Source organism: Coregonus clupeaformis, chromosome 27, assembly GCF_020615455.1.
Source record: "Coregonus clupeaformis isolate EN_2021a chromosome 27, ASM2061545v1, whole genome shotgun sequence".
Lineage (NCBI taxonomy): Eukaryota > Metazoa > Chordata > Actinopteri > Salmoniformes > Salmonidae > Coregonus > Coregonus clupeaformis.
In genome coordinates, this window is record NC_059218.1 from 11,631,568 (window position 1) to 11,652,609 (window position 21,042).

General features: G+C 47.5%; 1 protein-coding gene across 1 annotated transcript in view; it reads right to left on the reverse strand.

The window, feature by feature from the left end:
* arhgef28a (Rho guanine nucleotide exchange factor (GEF) 28a) overlaps positions 1 to 21,042 on the reverse strand; it is a 118,902-nt gene that overhangs the window by 42,340 nt on the left and 55,520 nt on the right. Inside the window, exons 8-9 of the mRNA XM_041850502.2 lie at positions 20,786 to 20,832; positions 12,707 to 12,770 (exon numbers count right to left, since the gene is read on the reverse strand). Coding sequence (XP_041706436.2) covers positions 12,707 to 12,770; positions 20,786 to 20,832 — 111 coding nt within the window. The remainder of the gene's footprint in view (positions 1 to 12,706; positions 12,771 to 20,785; positions 20,833 to 21,042) is intronic.

Here is a 21,042-nt window from a genome sequence, read left to right on the forward strand (position 1 = left end):
GATAAAAAATGTCAACGTGATAACATGTGCGCAAATGAAAACACGATCTCATGTGAAATAAATGTGACAACATGGGGATGCACAATTTCAACATGTCATAATGTAATTTACAACCCAGGTGTCAAATGTAATTTACAATATTTTACTTTGAAAGGCATAATTTACATTAATTCAATTTAAACAGTCATGCAGGTTTTGTCTAGTTCCCGGTTTGTTCCAGGGACGTCCCCAAGGACGTTTTTAGGACATTCTTAGAACATTATGTCATGGTTCCCTGTTGGTTTTTGTCTAGTTGTGGTGAAAATATAGTAAATCTACAACTAGCTACAGTATTTTTACAGCTAAATTCAGGCGTTAATGTTAAAGGACAGTATGCTGCTGTATGCTGATTACTTGGGAGTCAACCTCACAACCTCATGGTTGCTAGCTACCTGAAGTACCTGCTGCACCACCGGGTCTGTGGACATAATGGAGATTGGCAAGAATACATTTCTGCACTTTGCCTAAAGTTGCAGTAAAAATAAAGTAAATACAACAACTTGAAGGTGTTATTAATATAAAATGACCTGGCGCCGACGAAGATGGCGGCCTCACGACTAGCTCTTAGGAAATGTTGCGGTATTTGGTTTTTCGAAACTCAAACAGGAAGTACCCATGCTAAGGACTATTCAACGCTGGTCTGATCAATCGGATCCACGCTTCAAGATTGTTTTGATCACGCGGACTGGGATACGTTCCAGGTAGCTTGTGATTAATATTTAGACTGAGTTTATCAGGAAATGTATAGGAGACGTTGAGCCCACTGTGACTATTAAAACCTACCCTAACCAGAAACCGTGGACAGATGGCAGCATTCGTGCAAAACTGAAAGCGCGAACCACCGCATTTAACCATGGCAAGGTGACTGGGAATATGGCAGAATAAAAACAGTGTAGCTACTCACTCCGCAAGGCAATTAAACTGGCAAAACATCAGTATAGAGACAAAGTGGAGTCGCAATTCAACGGCTCAGACAGGAGACATATGTGGCAGTGTCAACAGACAATCATTGACTACAAAAGGAAAACCAGCCAGGTCGCCGACACCGACGTCTCACTTCCAGACAAGCTAAACACCTTCTTCGCCTGCTTTGAGGATAACACAGTGCCACCGACGCGGCCCACTACCAAGGACAGTGGGCTCTCCTTCTCTGTGGCCGATGTGAGTAAGACATTTAAGCATGTTAACCCCCGCAAGGCTGCCGGCCCAGAAGGCATCCCTAGCCGAGTCCTCAGAGCATGCGCAGACCAGCTGGCTGGTGTGTTTATGGACATATTCAATCTCTCCCTATCCCAGTCTGCTGTCCCCACATGCTTCAAGATGGCCACCATTGTTCCTGTACCCAAGAAAGCAAAGGTAACTGAACTAAATGACTATAGCCACGTTGCACTCACCTCTGTCATCATGAAGTGCTTTGAGAGACTAGTCAAGGATCATATCACCTCTACCTTACATGACACCCTAGACAAACTTACATTTGCATAACACCCCAATAGATCCACAGACGATGCAATCACCATCGCACTCCACACTGCCCTATCCCATCTGGACAAGAGGAATACCTATGTAAGAATGCTGTTCATTGACTATAGCTCAGCCTTCAACACCATAGTACCCTCCAAGATCATCATTAAGCTCGGGGCCCTGGGTCTGAACCCCGCCCTGTGCAACTGGGTCCTGGACTTCCTGACGGGCTGCCCCCAGGTGGTGAAGGTAGGAAACAACACCTCCATTTCGCTGATCCTCAACACAGAGGCGTGCTCAGCCCCCTCATGCATTCCCTGTTCACCCATGACTGCGTGGCCACGCACGCTTCCAACTCAATCATCAAGTTTGCAGATGACACAACAGCAGTATGCCTGATTACCAACAATGACGAGACAGCCTACAGGGAGGAGGTGAGGGCCCTGGCGGAGTGGTGCCAGGAAAATAACCTCTCCCTCAACGGCAACAAAATGAAGGAGCTGATGGTGGATTTCAGGAAACAGCAGAGGGAGCACGCCCCTATCCACATCGACGGGACCGCAGTGGAGAAGGTTCCTCGCCGTACACATCACTGACAATCTGAAATGGTCCACCCACACAGACAGTGTGGTGAATAAATTTGACTTGGCCCCTAAGACCCTCACAAACCTTTACAAATGCACAATTGAGAGCATCCTGTCGGGCTGTATCACTGCCTGGTATGGCAACTGCACCGCCCGCAACCACAGGACTCTCCACAGGGTGGTGCGGTCTGCCCAACGCATCACCGGGGGCACACTGCCTGCCCTACAGGACACCTACAGCACCTGATGTCACAGGAAGGCCCAGACGGCATCATCAAGGACATCAACCACCCGAGCCACGTACTGTTCACCCCGCGACCATCCAGAAGGCGAGGTCAGTACAGGTGCATCAAAGCTGGGACCGAGAGACTGAAAAACAGCTTCAATCTCAAGGCCATCAGACTGTTAAATAGCCATCATTAGCCGGCTACCACCCGGTTACTCAACCCTGCACCTTAGAGGCTGCTGCCCTATATACATAGACATGGAATCACTGGCCACTCTAATAATGGAACACTAGTCACTTTAATAATATTTACATACTGCTTCATAGGTATACAGTGGGGGAAAAAAGTATTTAGTCAGCCACCAATTGTGCAAGTTCTCCCACTTAAAAAGATGAGAGAGGCCTGTAATTTTCATCATAGGTACACGTCAACTATGACAGACAATATGAGAAAAAAAATCCAGAAAATCACGTTGTAGGATTTTTTATGAATTTATTTGCAAATTATGGTGGAAAATAAGTATTTGGTCAATAACAAAAGTTTCTCAATACTTTGTTATATACCCTTTGTTGGCAATGACACAGGTCAAACGTTTTCTGTAAGTCTTCACAAGGTTTTCACACACTGTTGCTGGTAATTTGGCCCATTCCTCCATGCAGATCTCCTCTAGAGCAGTGATGTTTTGGGGCTGTCGCTGGGCAACACGGACTTTCAACTCCCTCCAAAGATTTTCTATGGGGTTGAGATCTGGAGACTGGCTAGGCCACTCCAGGACCTTGAAATGCTTCTTACGGAGCCACTCCTTCGTTGCCCGGGCGGTGTGTTTGGGATCATTGTCATGCTGAAAGACCCAGCCACTTTTCATCTTCAATGCCCTTGCTGATGGAAGGAGGTTTTCACTCAAAATCTCACGAAACATGGCCCCATTCATTCTTTCCTTTACACGGATCAGTCATCCTGGTCCCTTTGCAGAATAACAGCCCCAAAGCATGATGTTTCCACCCCCATGCTTCACAGTAGGTATGGTGTTCTTTGGATGCAACTCAGCATTCTTTGTCCTCCAAACACGACGAGTTGAGTTTTTACCAAAAAGTTATATTTTGGTTTCATCTGACCATTTGACATTCTCCCAATCCTCTTCTGGATCATCCAAATGCACTCTAGCAAACTTCAGACGGGCCTGGACATACGTACTGGCTTAAGCAGGGGGACACGTCTGTCACTGCAGGATTTGAGTCCCTGGCGGCGTAGTGTGTTACTGATGGTAGGCTTTGTTACTTTGGTCCCAGCTCTCTGCAGGTCATTCACTAGGTCCCCCCGTGTGGTTCTGGGATTTTTGCTCACCGTTCTTGTGATCATTTTGACCCCACGAGGTGAGATCTCCCCCAGATCGAGGGAGATTATCTTGTATGTCTTCCATTTCCTAATAATTGCTCCCACAGTTGATTTCTTCAAACCAAGCTGCTTACCTATTGCAGATTCAGTCTTCCCAGCCTGGTGCAGGTCTACAATTTTGTTTCTGGTGTCCTTTGACAGCTCTTTGGTCTTGGCCATAGTGGAGTTTGGAGTGTGACTGTTTGAGGTTGTGGACAGGTGTCTTTTATACTGATAAGTTCAAACAGGTGCCATTAATACAGGTAACGAGTGGAGGACAGAGGAGCCTCTTAAAGAAGAAGTTACAGGTCTGTGAGAGCCAGAAATCTTGCTTGTTTGTAGGTGACCAAATACTTATTTTCCACCATAATTTGCAAATAAATTCATTAAAATCCTACAATGTGATTTTCTGGATTTTTTTCTCTCAATTTGTCTGTCATAGTTGACGTGTACCTATGATGAAAATTACAGGCCTCTCTCATCTTTTTAAGTGGGAGAACTTGCACAATTGGTGGCTGACTAAAAACTTTTTTTCCCCACTGTATCTGCAAATATTCACCTCAGCTCCGTCAGCTACCTCAGCTCTCTGGTCTTCCCTGGCTGCCTGACCCTGCTGAGACCCCTGTCACCTGATCCTCCTAAGATGAGGCATGACTTAGAATTACCTTGGTGTACATTAATTTATACATTATATTATCCAAGAATATAATCAATGGTTCAATAATTTAAATGACCATTATTCCCAGATCCCAGACTGTAGCTTTAAGCTTAAACTAATGTCATATAGCTACTGTAGGTCTACCCTTCAATTCAAGATGGAACTTTGTATAATTCACTGATGTTGTTAATATACTGCAAAATTCACCTGAGCTCCGTAGACTGGTCTTCCCTGGCTGTTTGACCCTGCTGGGACTCCTGTCACCATCTGATCCTGCTAAAACATGATGAGCAGTGTTGTGTACTGACTGTGCACTAGAGGGGGGGATCTGCGGGTCCCGACAGAGATCATTGCGGCGCGGTCGGCAGTTTTCATGCTGCAGGCGGGAGCGGGCGGTCAGACAGATGACTTTGGGATGAAAATATTTTTGTTGTCCAACAGATTATTTGGAAACGGTCCTCTTTCTGCTTTGTATGCGTTAGCCTACCTATTGTATTAAAAGCATATATTTTTCGCATGGACGGAGAATCACGTGGCAGTTAACTTAAATATGAAATTAACTTAAATATGATTAGACTGTAGTTTACTACAGTGTCTGTAAATAAATATTGATAATGGAAAGAAGTGGAGAGCGCAGAATGCAGCGTTGTGTCTTTCCATTTCATGTGGCTCTTCAGAGCCAACTCACCCATGCTCTGCAATGTCAAAGTGTGGGTTGGTTGGGACCAGTGATGTAGTGGTAAAAAAGGTGGGCAAACTATACTGAACAAAAATATAAAACAAAACATGTAAAGTGTTGGTTCCATGTTTCATGAGCTGAAATAAAAGATCCCAGAAATGTTCCATACGCACAAAAGGCAGGATTGAATCTAAATTTGCCCGGCATTTTAGCTATCGTTGTGACGTTTGGCGGCACCTAATCAGTCAGTTCTGTACCTGCCTGGCTGAGTGGCAGTGTGGGTGCAATGAGTGAGCTCGCCTGGCAACCACAGCGCGAAACACGTGAGGAAATAAAACTTGGCAGTCTGCTTGGAAATTAATTTCCAAGACCAATATATGTTTCTAATATTTTTCATAAACATATTTGGTCATTATCTGTTCTCCTCTCAACTTGAGAAAATGTCTGATTTTCAAGGTATTCCAGTACTTGAATGTCAAATTCAAGTACATAAAGCACCTTGTACGAACCCTGTCTAATGTAGAGAGTGTGTTCAGGCTAAGCCTAACTGGAGGTAATAATGACTGACAGAATTCATCATCAGTTACACATCGGGTGCTTTTACTTGAACCTGGTTGGTTAGCTACCTGCAGATTCATGCAGGGTAGTAACGTCATGAGTTGGGATTATGGTTCATTGTTTACCTAGCTAGCTAGCTACATGTCTTAACAAATGACTCCACTATGCAAGTAACCACTTCGGGTGCGTTCGTAAATTCAGTCTGAGTATGCCAGAGCACAGAATAACTGATGAATTTACGAATGCTCAACACCCATTGAATATGGCTGGTGTCAGTAAACGTCGGCAAAAAAGCTTAATTAAATTGTTGCCAGCAGCACAGTTACAGTCACCAACGCTCTGGATAACATGAAAACAGCCTAACCAGCTCCGCTAGGGCGAGTAAAATGGTCGCACGAGGTTCTAGCGTGTGGAAGAATCATCTTAAATGTCAGCTTTTGTAGGGCCTATGACATTTGAGCTTGTTAACATTCCTCCCTTCACTTCAATTACAGAGGTCCACTGTCTGCCCAACCCACAGGCTGAGGCTGGGGGAGAGGGGTCGAGAGGGGAGAGGGGGCACTGCCTAATTTAGGGAGAGTTTTACTAGAACTCAATGGGCTGGGGATGTGGGAGAGAGGGAGGAGAAAGAGGGGAGAGAGAAGGAAAACAGGGGGAGAGTGGGGGCATTACCACTGTCCAACTCATGGGCTTGAGGTAGGGCTGGGTTTGGTGGAGAGAGGGAGAGGCAAGGGGGAGTTGTTACTGTGCCCATTCCTCCCTTTGTCCCAATGACAGGGCAGATTCCCGGGCTGGGATGGAGGCTGGGGTGGAGGCTGGGAATACGAGGCTGAGTCATTGTGAGGGGCACCATAGTGTGAACAGACAGAAAAATCCCTCCCAGGAGCACAATAAATCCATTACCTAAAGAGTTTTTAACAATTTAACTCTGGACAGGAATGAGGAGTCTATACACCCCTGTCGGTTGCCCCTGGGAGGTTAAATTACTATAATCAGGGTTCGTACAGACAGTGGCAAGTTAAATTCAAGGACTTTCAAGTACTTTTTCAAGCACTAATATTTATTTTCAAGGACCATCAATTTGTAATAGTTCATATTATGCAATTGTTTCTAGTCGCCACCAAATGGCAGTATATCACTACAACCTCATGAAGAAAAAAAATTACTTTGTATGCATCACTACCTTACAAGTTCTACTCAATAATACATTGTTTCACTACTTATGTAATACATACATGAGTGGTAAGTCAGTAATGATGATTTTGTAATTTGAGTAGTGATGAGCAGAGTTTTGGGACATGCCTACTGGTGAACACACATTTCCTATTCGCATTACTACACAATTCCAGCTTAATTACTGTTTTTATTGGGCATTAATAGCTACAACTGGCAGCTTTAGTGTCGCCGGTTGGGAGAAGGGTGGGTGGGGTGTGTGAGGAAAACGGCACGTGAACGGCCACCAGAACGAAAGGAGCACTGCTGCCACTTGATAAAGCGGAATACCCCGGTTTCCTGAGAAACTCGCTTACCTCCTCTGGAGCGCTACGCTGGAGATTCTGGAGCCTGCCGGGCTTTTCTCTCCCAGTGCTCCCTCATCTTCGAGCTGCAGCCTACTTCGTTCCCCTCGGACCGCTCGAAGATAGCGTACCTCATAACGCTGATGTCCGGGAGGGCACTCGCCTGGGCTACGGCGGTGTGGGAGTAACAGTCCACCATTTGCCTCAATCTGGAGGAGTTTGTGGCGGAGGTACGAAAAGTGTTCGATTCTCCGTTGTCCGGGAGAGAGAGCTGCTCCAACTACGTCAAGACTCCCGTAGTGTGGCAGACTACACAGTGGATTTTCGCACATTGGCGGCTGAGAGTGCCTGGAACCCAGAAGCCTTTCTTCACAGATTATCGGAGGTGAATAAAGATGAGCTTGCAGCCCGGGAGCTGCACATGGACCTCAACTCCCTCATAGCCTTGACCATCCGGATCAATGGGCAGCTATGGGAACGTAGGAGGGAGAGGGAGTCTGTTCCCTGTCACCCTCGCTCGTCCTCGATTTCCACCTCGCCTCCGAGGAATTCTGGAAATCCCAGATTCTCTCGGAAATCACTGAGGGTTGCCGACTCGCCTCCTCCTTGGCAGAGCTAGATTGTCTCCTGCCGAACAGTTATACAGACTGAACACCAAGAGCTCTCTGTATTGTGGGACTACAGGTCATTACATTTCTACCTGTCCTGTAAAAAGACACGGTTCATCTGGAGGTATGAGTACTCTGGTGGGCATTATGAAGAATGTCCAGTCTCCCCTTACTCATACCCCTCTCCATGCCATCCTGCTGTGGGGTGACCAGTCTAAATCTCTCCGGGTTCTCATTGACTCTTTGGCCAACGAGAGTTTTATGGACGCTACCCTGGTGTCAGAGTTGGGAGATCCCTACTCAAACCCTTCATTCCCATGGATGTCAGAGAGCTGGATGGGTGTTCTATTGGCAGAGTCACCCACAACACGGTTCTTATCAACCTGCGAGTGTCAGGAAACCACAGCAAGTCGATCCAGTTTGTACTTAACAAATCCCCTCAGGTACCCGTTGTGTTGGGGTTTTCATGGCTCCAGAGACACAATCCCCTTGTGGACTGGAATGCAAAGCCCGTGCCACCTCGCTTCCTCCCCATCGGCCCTATGACTGCGCCATCGACTTTCTCCCGGGCACTACACCCCCTCGGGGGCGACTTAATTCCCTGTCGGATCCAGAGACCAAGGCGATGGAAACGTACATTGAGGACTCCCTGGCTGTAGGGTGTCTCCGTCCTTCTGCCTCCCCCGCAGGCGCAGGGTTTTGTCCTTCTTCTCCACAAAGAAGAACCCTGTGCCGTGTATCGACTACTGGGGCCTGAATGGTTAAAAACCGTTACCCGCTTCCATCCATCGAGCCTCTCCAGGGGGCTACCATCTTCTCCAAGTTGTACTTCCGGAACACCTACCATCTGGTACGGATACGGGTAGGGGACGAGTGGAAGACCGCCTTTAACACAGCTAGTCTACCTTGATGACATTCTCTTTTTTTCCCGCTCGGCTCAAGAACATGTCCTCCATGTCTGACAAGTCGTCCAGCATCTTCTGGAGAACCAGCTGTTCGTCAAAGTGGAGAAATGCGAATTCCATCGCTCCACCATCTCCTTCCTTGGATACATCATCGCTGCAGGCAATATACAGATGGATCCTGGAAAGGTGAGAGCGGTGGTGGATTGGCCTCAACCCACCTCCAGAGTGCAGCTGCAACACTTCTTGGGGTTCGCCAATTTCTACCGCCGGTTCATCCGGGGTTACAGCACCCTGGCTTCCCCCCTTCCAGCACTCACCTCTCCCAAGGTCCCGTTCACGTGGTCTCCAACTGCAGACCGAACGTTCTTGGACCGCAAGCACCGATTCACGACCGCCCCCATCCTAATCCATCCGGATCCGCCCCGGCAGTTCGTGGTGGAGGTCGACACCTCGGACGTCGGAGTGGGGCTGTCCTGTCCCAGCGTTCGGCCCAAGACCAAAAGCTGCATCCCTGCGCTTTCCTCTCCCATCGTCTCAACACCACTGAAAGGAATTACGACGTGGGTAACCGAGAACTACTCGCAGTGAAGATGGCGTTGGAGGAGCGGAGGCACTGGTTAGAGGGGACGGAACACCCTTTCATAGTGTGGACGGATCACAAGAACCTGAAATATCTACGCACCGCCAAGCGCCTCAACTCCAGGCAAGCTCGATGGGCCCTGCTATTCACTCGGTTCAACATCACCATCTCCTACCGCCCGGGGTCCAAGACTGTGAAGCCGAATGTGCTTTCACATCTCTATAGCCACGCTGCTACACCATCGGACTCCCGAGACCATCCTCCCTACCTCGTCTCGTGGCTGCACTCATCTGAGGTACAGAGAACCAGGCGCAGCGTTCCCAGCCGGACCCCGGGGGGAGCCCGGTTAACCGGATGTTTGTCCCGGACTCTGCCTGTTCCCCGGTTTTGGAATGGGCTCATTCCTCTCGACTGGCCTGCCATTCTGGCTCCCGTCAAACCCTGGCCTTTGTACGACTATGTTTTTGGTGGCCCACCTTGGTTCCTGACGTCTCCACGTTCGTCGCCGCCTGCACTATGTGTGCTCAGAACAAAACTCTGCAGCAAGCCCCGGCTGGCCTCCTTCAACGTCTTCCCATTCCTCACCGCCCCTGGTCCCATATATCCCTGGACTTCGTCACGGGTCTCCCTCCATCAGATGGCAACACCCCTATCCTCACGGTGGTGGATAGGTTTTCCAAAGCCACCCATTTATTCCCCTTCCCAAATTACCCTCAGGCAAGAAAACGGCCCAGCTTATGGTGCAGCATGTCTTCCGGATCCATGGACTTCTGGTGGACATGGTCTCCGATCGCGGTCCTCAGTTCTCGTCCCAGTTCTGAAAGGCGTTCTGCACCCTCATTGGGGCATCGGCCAGCCTGTCCTCCAGTTTTCACCCCCAATCTAATGGCCAGTTGGAGCAATCCAATCAGGACCCGGAGATGACTCTTCATTGCCTCGTCTCCGCCAAACCTACCACCTGGAACCAGCAACTCGTGTGGGTGGAATACGCCCGCAACACCCTTCCCTGCTTGGCCACTGGGCTCTCGCCATTCGAGTGTTCCATGGGTTATCAGCCCCCACTCTTCCCTGAGGAAGAGGTCAGCATACCTTCTGCCCAGATGTTCGTCCGTCGCTGTCGCCGTACCTGGAAGAGAACCCGGGTCGCTCTTCTCAAGATCACCTCCAGGTATCGACGACAGGAGGACTGCCACAGGACCCCTGCTCCCCGCTACCGTCTTGGGCAGAGGGTACGGCTGTCCACTCGGGATCTGCCCCTCTGGGTGGAGTCCCGCAAACTTTCCCCCCGTTTTATCGGCTCTTTCCCCATCTCTAAGATTTTTAGCCCCTCTGCTGTTCGTCTCCTGTTGCCCCGCACCCTCCGTGTACATCCCACGTTGCATGTGTCTAGAATTAAACCCCTGTCTCACAGCCCTTTGTCCCCATTATCCCATGTTCTGTCAAGTCCTACCAGTGTGTTCCCGTGTTTCCTGTGCTCTAGTTTTAGTTTTTCCTAGTCTTCCCAGTTCTGACCTTTCTGCCTGTCCTGACCCTGATCCTGACTGCCGTCCTGTACCTGCCTGACTCTGATTTGGATTACGACTCTTTGCCTGCCTTGACTTACCTTTTGCCTCCCCCTTGTATTATTATAAACTCTGAGACTCGTACCATCTGCCTCCTGTGTCTGCATCTTGGTCTTAGCCTGAGTCCTGATAGACTCATACATTTCCTCAGTGAAAACAATGTACTTAGCAAATGTCAAATTGGCTTTTTCCCAAATCATCGTGCGACAAACCACGTATTCACCCTGCACACCCTAATTGACAAACAAACAAAACAAAGGCAAAGTCTTCTCATGCTTTGTTGATTTCAAAAAAGCTTATGACTCAATTTGGCATGAGGGTCTGCTATACGAATTGATGGAAAGTGGTGTTGTAGGAAAAACATATGACATTATAAAATCCATGTACACAAACAACAAGTGTGCAGTTAAAATTTGCAAAAAACACACACATTTCTTTCCACATGGTTGTGAGGTGAGACAGGGATGCAGCTTAAGCCCCACCCTCTTCAACATATATATCAACGAATTGGCGAGGGCACTAGAACAGTCTGCAGCACCCGGCCTCACCATAGACAAATGTCTACTGTTTACTGATGATCTGGTGCTTCTGTCCCGAACCAAGGAGGGCCTACAGCAGCACCTGATCTTCTGCACAGATTCTGTCAGACCTGGGCCCTGACAGTAAACCTCAGTAAGACAAAAATAATGGTGTTCCAAAAAAGGTCCAGTTGCCAGGACCACAAATACAAAATCCAATCTAGACACCGTTGCCCTAGAGCACACAAAAAAACAATACATACCTCAGCCTAAACATCAGCGCAACAGGTAACTTCCACAAAGCTGTGAACAATCTGAGCGACAAGGCAAGAAGGGCCTTCAATGCCATCAAAAGGAACATACAATTCGACATACCAATTAGGATCTGGCGTGAGGTCTGGGGTCCGCTCACCAACCAAGAATTCACAAAATGGGACAAACGCCAAATTGAGACTGCATGCAAAATTCAGCAAAAAATATCCTCTGTGTACAACTTAAAACACCAAATAATGCATGCAGAGCAGAATTAGGCCAATACCCGCTAATTATCAAAATCCATAAAAGAGCTGTTAAATTCTACAACTACCTAAAAGGAAGCGATTCACAAACCTTCCATAAGAAAGCCATCACCTACAGAGAGAGTCCCCTAAACAAGCTGGTCCACAAACAGACCCCACAGAGCCCCAGGACAGCAACACAATTAGACCCAACCAAATAATGAGAAAACAAAAAGACAATTACTTGACACATTGGAAAGAATTAACAAAAAAACTGTGCAAACCAGAATGCTATTTGGCACTAAACAGAGAGTACACAGTGGCAGAACACCTGACCACTGTGACTGACCCAAAATTAAGGAAAGCTTAGACTATGTACAGACTCAGTGAGCATAGCCTTGCTATTGAGAAAGGCCGCCATAGGCAGACCTGGCTCTCAAGAGAAGACAGGCTATGTGCACACTGCCCACAAAATGAGGTGGAACCTGAGCAGCACTTCCTAACCTCCTGCCAAATGTATGACCATATTAGAGACACATATTTCCCTCAGATTACACAGACCCACAAAGAATTAAAAAACAAATCCAATTTTGATAAGCTCCCATATCTATTGGGTGAACTACCACAAGAAAAGGGCAACCAGTGAAGAATGAACATTATTGTAAATACAACCCATATTTATGTTTATTTATTTTCCCTTTTGTACTTTAACTATTGTTACAACACTGTATATAGACATAATATGACATTTGAAATGTCTTTATTCTTTTGGAACTTTTGTGAGTGTAATGTTTACTGTTCATTTTTTATTATTTATTTCACTTTTGTTTATTATCTATTTCGCTTGCTTTGGCAATGTAAACATGTTTCCCATGCCAATAAAGCCATTTAAATTGAAATTAAATTGAGAGAGATAAACAGATAAATATATCTTACCTGTTTGTAATGTTGGAAGTTCCTCATCATCATCCAGAGAGAGAACAAGCTGCTCTTCAAAAACCTATTTGGATTTGAAATGATACAATGAACCGTTTAGAAATTACAACACTTTTTGTACATTTTAGGGGACCAAAAGTATTGGCAAATTCACTTATATGTGTATTAAAGAAGTCAAAAGTTTAGTGTTTGTTCCCATTTTACTAGCACACAATGATTACATCAAGCTTGTGACTCTACAAACTTGTTGGATGCATTTGCTGTTTGTTTTGGTTGAGTTCATATTATTTAGTGCCCAATAGAAATGAATGGTAAATAATGTATTGTGTCATTTTGGAGTCACTTTTATTGTAAATAAGAATAGAATATGTTTCAAAACACTTTTACATTAATGTGGATGCTACCATGATTACGGATAGTCCTGAATGAATCGTGAATAATGATGATTTTTAATGTTCCGGTGAGGCATGGTGTTCATTGAACTTGTTCTGCGTGATTCTATTGAGTGAGAAAGTTAGACGCACAAATATCATACCCCCCCCCAAAAAATGCTAAACCCCCCTGTTATTGTCATGGTGAGAGGTTAGCATGTCTTGGGGGTATGACTCCCGAGTGGCGCAGTGGTCTAAGGCAGTGCTAGCTGTGCCACTAGAGATCCTGGTTCGAATCCAGGCTCTGTCGTAGCCGGCCGCGACCGGGAGACCCATGGGGCGGCGCACAGCGTTGTCCCAGGGTAGGGGGGGGAATGTCCGGCAGGGATGTAGCTCAGTTGGTAGAGCACGGCGTTTGCAATGCCACGGTTGTGGGTTCGATTCCCACGGGGGGCCAGTATAAAAATAAAAAATGTATTCACTAACTGTAAGTCGCTCTGGATAAGGGCGTCTGCTAAATGTAAAAAATGTATGATATTTGTGCATCCTTAACTTTCTCACTCATTACAATCATGCCTGACAATGCCGATGAACACCTTGCCTCATTGGAAGAGCCGCCTTCCACAGGTGATAAACCCAAGGCATGGATTCATTCCTTCAATTCAGTACCGCTCTTCACCGAGCCTGCGATGATGAAAATGTTGGAAGTAGTTGTTTCCCTCCTTCAGGGAACAGTAGTTATAGTCATAACTGTACGTTCCCTTTGGGTCAGTCAACTCGGTACAACACAGCTATGGGGACATGAAATCATGGCCCAGAGTTCCAACCAGACAGGAAAAGCTGTGGTACCCAGGTATTGCTCAATCTGCTCTCTGCCTAATGATCCTGCCCCAGCCGTAAGCACACTGGGGGCAGTGACATCCAAGCGATAAAACCTCACAAAAGTGTATCCCCTACAGGCAAACCTTTAAACAACGCCCAAGATGCCGCCAGACCTGGAGGATTGGGTGCGTATATGTTAATTCCTGCCTTTTGCTGTCATATGCCAGAGCAATAGCCTCCACAATCCAGTAGGAGAGACACTGGTTAGAAAGCACTCTACCACAAGTCGAATTAGCCTTGGAGTCACCAAAGGCGAACATCATACAGGAGGGGCCAAAGCCACGAGCAGGGCGTTTTTGTATGAGAGGATCTTCAGATCCACAGACTCCATCAGTTCAAAGGGGGCCTCACACGGCACATCCAAATCCAAAGCCAAATCTCAAGTGGGCGCAATAGAAAACCAGCGAGGGGAAGAGCCCCTGGAATGGCACCATCAATTTCCACATGACACGCTGAAATAGCTGCAATCTACAGTGCATTTGGAAAGTATTCAGTCCCCTTCCCTTTTTCCACATTTTGTTAAGTTACATCCTTATTCTAAAATGGATTAAATTATTTTTTCACCTCATCAATCTACACACAATACCCAATAACGACAAAGCGAAAACAGGTTTTTAGAAATGTTTCTTAGTGCTGGCCGCCCGGCCAAACCGAGCAATCGGGGGAGAAGGGCCTTGGTCAGGGAGGTGACCAAGAACCCGACGAAAGCCACCCCTCAGTAAAAGGCACATGACAGCCCGCTTGGAGTTTGCCAAAAGGCACCTAAATGACACTCAGACCAAGAGAAACAAGATCTGATGAAACCAAGATTTATTTAGTTGGCCTGAATGCCAAGCGTCATGTCTGGAGGAATCCTGGCACCATCCCTACGGTGAAACATGGTGGTGGCAGCATCATGCTGATGGGATGTTTTTCAGCGGCAGGGACTGGGAGACTAGTCAGGATCGAGGGAAAGCTGAACGGAGCAAAGTACAGAGAGATCCTTCATGAAAACCTGCTCCAGAGCGCTCTGGACCTCAGACTGGGGCGAAGGTTCACCTTTCAACAGGACAACGACCCTAAGCACACAGCCAAGACAACGCAGGAGTGGCATCGGGACAAGTCTCTGAATGTCCTTGAGTGGCCCAGCCAAAGCCCGGACTTGAACCCGATCGAATATCTCTGGAGTGACCTGAAAATAGCTGTGCAGCGGCGCTCCCTATACAACCTGACAGAGCTTGAGAGGATCTGCAGAGAATAATGGGAGAAACTCCACAAATACAGGTGTGCCAAGCTTGCAGGGTCAATACACAATGGCCTCTCTTCACTGACCAGAGAACAAAGGAAGATGGGGGGCTATTCACTGCAAGCTCCCAGCAGGAGTAGTACTTCCCCTCTTTTGCTCATCCACACCTCTAGTCTACATCAAAGCTCCTCCTATCAGCTCAAGGGTGGCAAGTTTAACCAAATGGTGCTTAGACGGCCTGCCGGAGACATGGACAAAGCAGGGTTCTGACGAAGAGTGATGATGACTACAACAATGATCTTCTCCATTGTAGAACAATACACTGCACGCAAAAGTGTCTCAAACTCTTATTTCCTCACGCAAACAACATAAACGGACGGAAAATGTTTACGTGTTGATGTGTGTGTAATAAGACAGAATTTTAGAACGTGTGTGATATGCTTTTCTGACAATTAACAGGTATTGTTCTTATTCGTCCAAGGAAAAGTATACTGTTTGGTATCTGTGCGATCACAGTCTTCGCACAGGCGATGGAAGAAGTTATGAGAGTATACAAAGTACCCTCCATTTATGTGGACAATTGATTAACTCATGTCTTAACTCACTTAGTCCCCTGTAGCTCAGTCGGTAGAGCATAGCGCTTGCAACGCCAGGGTTGTGGGTTCGTTTCCCACGGGGGGCCAGTATGAAAATGTATGCACTCCCTAACTGTAAGTCGCTCTGGATAAGAGCGTCTGCTAAATGACTAAAATGTAAATAAGTCACAGAACAATGCAGGCGATGAATGGGGCTGACCCAGCCCCAGAAACTATTCCCTCACCTGAATCAATTACAGCTCTCCTAACGGGAGGCCTCACCTCTTCCTGTCCAGGACTATAAACTGAATGTGTGAACACCACTCCTTATGTTCCGATGCCGACCAGCCATGGTTGCTGTCATACGAACCACAAAACAATCCAAGGATGCCCCACGCGGGCCACTTGTGGGATTTTCTGGACTACTGAAATCCTTTGTTTTGGACCGCTGGTTCCAGACAGATAAGAGAGTTTTCCAGCTCAACCTCACCTTCGTTGCTCTGATTTGATGTGATCGTGTAATCTGTAGGCTATCTGTTACTTTATTATTATTGGCTATATTTCTCCTATAGAAATAACTGTCTCTGCTTATTTTATAATTGATATATTTGAAATTATATTAGAAATAGGTTAGACAAACTCCCTTATCCTTTTTCACTTTCTTTTCTTATTCGTCAAAATGTTCACTATTCATTCATCCTGTACATTCATTGTTTTATCCTGGTTATTTCTAAATAAATCCTTTGTAAAGATATCTACTGTCAAGAACGCATTGCCTTGTCATTTTAGGAACTTAATTGCCTTCAGAATTATAAGTTAACCATAGATATAATTGTAGCTATATTATAGTTTATTGCTGACTCATAGCAAGTGGTGCCCCGTTAATAATGTCACAGTTCTAAGTGTACACACTCCCTTACAAGGCGAATGATCACCACGAACCAAGGCCGCTGAATCAGGTCCACAATGAAAAACAGCCCACAATGCACGTTTTCTCGCGATGCTTAAAGATCTACGTCGGCCCTGCCGAACATTTCCCATATCTGGGAGACCCAGAAGAACGGGGGCTCCTCCTGGATAGCAGATCCAGAGCCGTGTTGAGGGACACCGCTCCACAGCAGTAGGGAGCGAGCCAAGGATAAGAGGGGGCGAGACCGCACCCCTCCCTGTCTGTTGATGTATGCCACCACTGTCGGTCCTCAACAGTACATGCTGGCCTACCTACAACGGGAGAAAACACCTTAGCGTTATGTACACCATCAAAAGCTCCTGGTAATTGATGTGCAGCGCTCTCTGCGACACTGTCCACAACCCCGGAATTGAGCTGCCCTTACACAGCGCACGCCACCCACGGGGGGATGCGTCTGTCGATCTCCTTGCGGAATAGAACTCAACCCATGGGGGTCCCCAACGACAAGAGCTGTGGGTCCCTCCAACGAGCCAGAGTCCGTAGGCATGACAGGGACACCCGGAGTGACCGGTTCAGGTGGCGCGATGCATCCAAGTAAGTGTCTATCACCCACCGCTGGAAAGGTCCCATCAGCAACAATCCTGGGGGAACCACGGCTATCATAGAAGCCATCATTTCTAACGTGACCAAACCGAAATTGTCCAGGGACAAGAATGCACGATTCTCGGCTGAATCTAACTCGAGACACAGAAACGGAATGTGCTGAAACGGGGTCAAACAGCTCTTCTCTTGATTCACTATGAAACCCAGAAACTGAACATGGGAAACTAGCATGGACGTGTGTAACACCACCTGCTCCCTCGACTCCGCTACCACAAGCCAATCGTCCAGGTAGTCCAATATCCCAAGCCCCTGACATCGCATAGGTGCCAAACCCTCCCTCCACAACTTTGGTGAAAGTGCGAGGCGGGAGGGAAAGCCCAAAAGGGACAACCAGAAACTTGTAAGCTACAGCCTCGAAATGGAACCTCAGGAACTTTCTGTGAGGGGGATATTAAGCCACATAAAAGTATGCGCCCTTCTGGTCGATGGAGGTGAACCAATCACCCGGGCACACTGACTGTAACAACCAGCTGTTCGTGAGCATTCTGAATTTGTACACCATGAAGGGCTTGTTTAGGGCACGCAGGTTTAAAAAGGGACGTAAAGGCCTCCTGAGTGGCGCAGCGGTCTAAGGCACTGCATCACAGTGCTTGAGGCGTCACTACAGACCTGGGTTCGATCCCAGGCTGTGTCGCAGCCGGCAGCGACCAGGAGACCCATGAGGCGGGGCACAATTGGTCCAGCGTCGTCCAGGTTAGTGGAGGGTTTGGCCGGCCAGGATGTCCTTGTCCCATGGCACTCTAGCGCCTCCAGTGGCGGCACGTGCACGCTGACACGGTCGCCAGTTGTACGGTGTTTCCTCCGACACATTGGTGCGGCTGACATCCGGGTTAAGCGAGCAGTGTGTTAAGAAGCAGTGCGGCTTGGCAGGGTTGTGTTTTGGAGGACACATGGCTCTCGACCTTCGCCTCTCCTGAGTCCGTACGGAGTAGCAGCGATGGGACAAGGCTGTAACTACCAATTGGAGATCACGAAAAAGGGGTAAAAAGGGACGCAAAGTCCTGCCTCTTCTGGGAACCAGGAAATACTGGATGTACCAGCCGTCCTGGGCCTCTGACATAGGAACCACTTTGACAATAACGTGGGGGGATCACACAATGAATTATAGTCTGTACCCCAACGTCACTGTTCGTGGGCTGATCAACACAGACAGCGAGTCTCCCATAAAGTGCCATCTGAAGGGGCGGAATGCCATCTTGTGGACTGGGAGAATTTGGTTATTTTTCCATTTCCACCATTCTCGTCAAACCAGTGTCTGACTGTGGGGAAGGGACTCTTTTTATTCAGCTCCCATGTGTATTACACAACACTCTTGACACCCGTAAACACTGTGGGTTAGAAACAATGTGTTTAAGTGCCAACGTTTGCCTGAAGCCCGGTTCACTCTGGGTTCAGGGGCTTCGGCTACCAGTGACGTACCCCGATTGGCTGTGCTACTTGGGGTTACTGTTGGCACAGCAAACATCTGGGGAGGGGCGCAAGGCGAGAACCTAGCTGTGCCACCTCCCCTCTCATCGCGCTAGGTGCATGGGGGCTGCACGCATAAAAAATGGACCCAGGAAAAATGTTTGCAATGAGGTTATCATGCCCACCAGTCATAGGTACCGATGACACTGCACCTTGTAACCGAGCTAGAAAAAGGGACAGACAGCTCTGAAAAATTTACCCCATCTGTGATAACAGACAGGGCGATTCGCAATTGAATCTAATTCCCAGGAACGAAATACATTGAGCAGGAGACCAACTTCTTGGAGTTCATATGAACCACAGAGACTGGGTGTGGGATAATAGCATGATTGCCAATCGCCTACCGAGTCCATAACCTGTATCAGTAAGCACCTCATCAGGACCAGTGAGCTACAGGGAGGAATCAGCAATGAATACGAGTAATGTGTCACCAATGAGGGAGGGGTGCCCCCTTGAGGACAGAGAGCGTCTGATACTGTATAGCTCGCATGAAGCCCGGACGTTTTATGGCACAGGAGCTCCAGCAATGGGATAGCACTAGCCAAGCCCGCTAACAACACAGAGCTAGCCAAATAAAACCACATGATGTCTAGAGAATCTCTCTGACCACAGCATGGTCCATTTAGAATAACCAAGCGACTGAACGCTACGTATGCCTTGCTCAAGGGCACATAGACAAATGTTCCACCTAGTCAGCTCGGGGATTAGAACCAGCAACCTTTTGGTTACTGGCCCAACGCTCTTAGCTTAACCGCTAAGATACCTGCTTTAACGAGTCAGCTAACCTGGCTAGCACGCTATGCAGCGCTGTTTAGCTAGCCTGATCCCGTCCACATAAGACAGGATCATCGACCAAGTCTGGGAAGAGAGGTAAACGGTGCTTGACTGAGGCAGGCACAGGCGGCAGGGAGTGCCCACTGACCAGGCCGCCCTCTCCCTTCAAGTTGCCTCCCTTAGCCAGCGACAGAGCGCACAGCAACAAGGTTGAGCAAGGGCAGACATCACATGCCTCAGCCTAGGCAGACAAGACATTTGATCCGACCAAAGCCACACTTCATCCCTAGGTTCCGTAACTCAGACCCAGCCGAGGTACGGGCACCCGTGAGAGGAAGCCATAAGAAACAGTATTTGTAGGGAACAACCGATGAGCGGCAGGTGCTTCTAATCAGGGTTGCCACTCATCTGCCAATCAGGGATGTGGCTTTTCTGGTAAGCTATCTCATGAATGTATATAATGTATCCAAGTGAGCAGACACCCAAGTCAATTGATTCATGAATTGCCCTTCGTGCCCGCTCCCATACCCTATAATTCTGTATTTCTTTATGACAAACTTGTATACAGGTAGACCAGAAAACCCACATCCCTGATTGGCAACTCTGTTTAAAAGCACCTGCTGCTCATCGGTTGTTACAAATGCTGTTTTGAATTAAAATAATATTGTACCTACACACTGAAGAAGGCTGCAAAGCCAAAACGTCTGCTATCCCTAACGTCTGCTATCCCTAACGTCTGCTATCCCTGATGCAGTGAAAATAATAAAAAAATAAAAAAATGAAGTAAGCTTTAATGCGACATCTTTTGTTTGTCTGAAGTTGCGGGTTTTATGCACCAGCCAAGCTTCTGGGAGAGCACGATGGTTCCCTTTTGATTCAAATGAATCAGATAGCCATGCACACACGCACGGCCCACGCACGCACACCCACACCTATGAGAGAGGATGAGGTTGATGCATGTGGGCAGTCCATTAGCGAAGCACTGCTCAGAATAGTCATACTGAAACACACACAATAAGGCAAAAAAACCTTCCCAGAGAAAGAGCAAACAATGTGTGAACACATTAACTCTCATCACCCTCACAAAAGGCACACACACAGAAAAACAGATCCACACACACACACACACACACACACACACACACACACACACTCAAACTCATTGATGTACCAGGTAATATCATTGAAAAGAAAGCAGAAAAGTATACTCACATTAACCACCAGTGTAAGGTCTTCTACTGGCAGCCCTGTGCCCAGACCTGCAGAAGAGGAGAAATACACTTAATGACACCCTTTAACACCCTATGCAGTGATTGGCCACAAGAAGAGACAGGTGACCTTTCCACTAAACATGCTGGAATCACTGCTAGCCTGACTTGACTTCTAGAACCTCTAGCTATGTCCTGTTCTGTCAATGTTCTGCAGGAACTAAGAAGTCTATAGCAGCGGAGCTAAAGCAACAGGAAAAA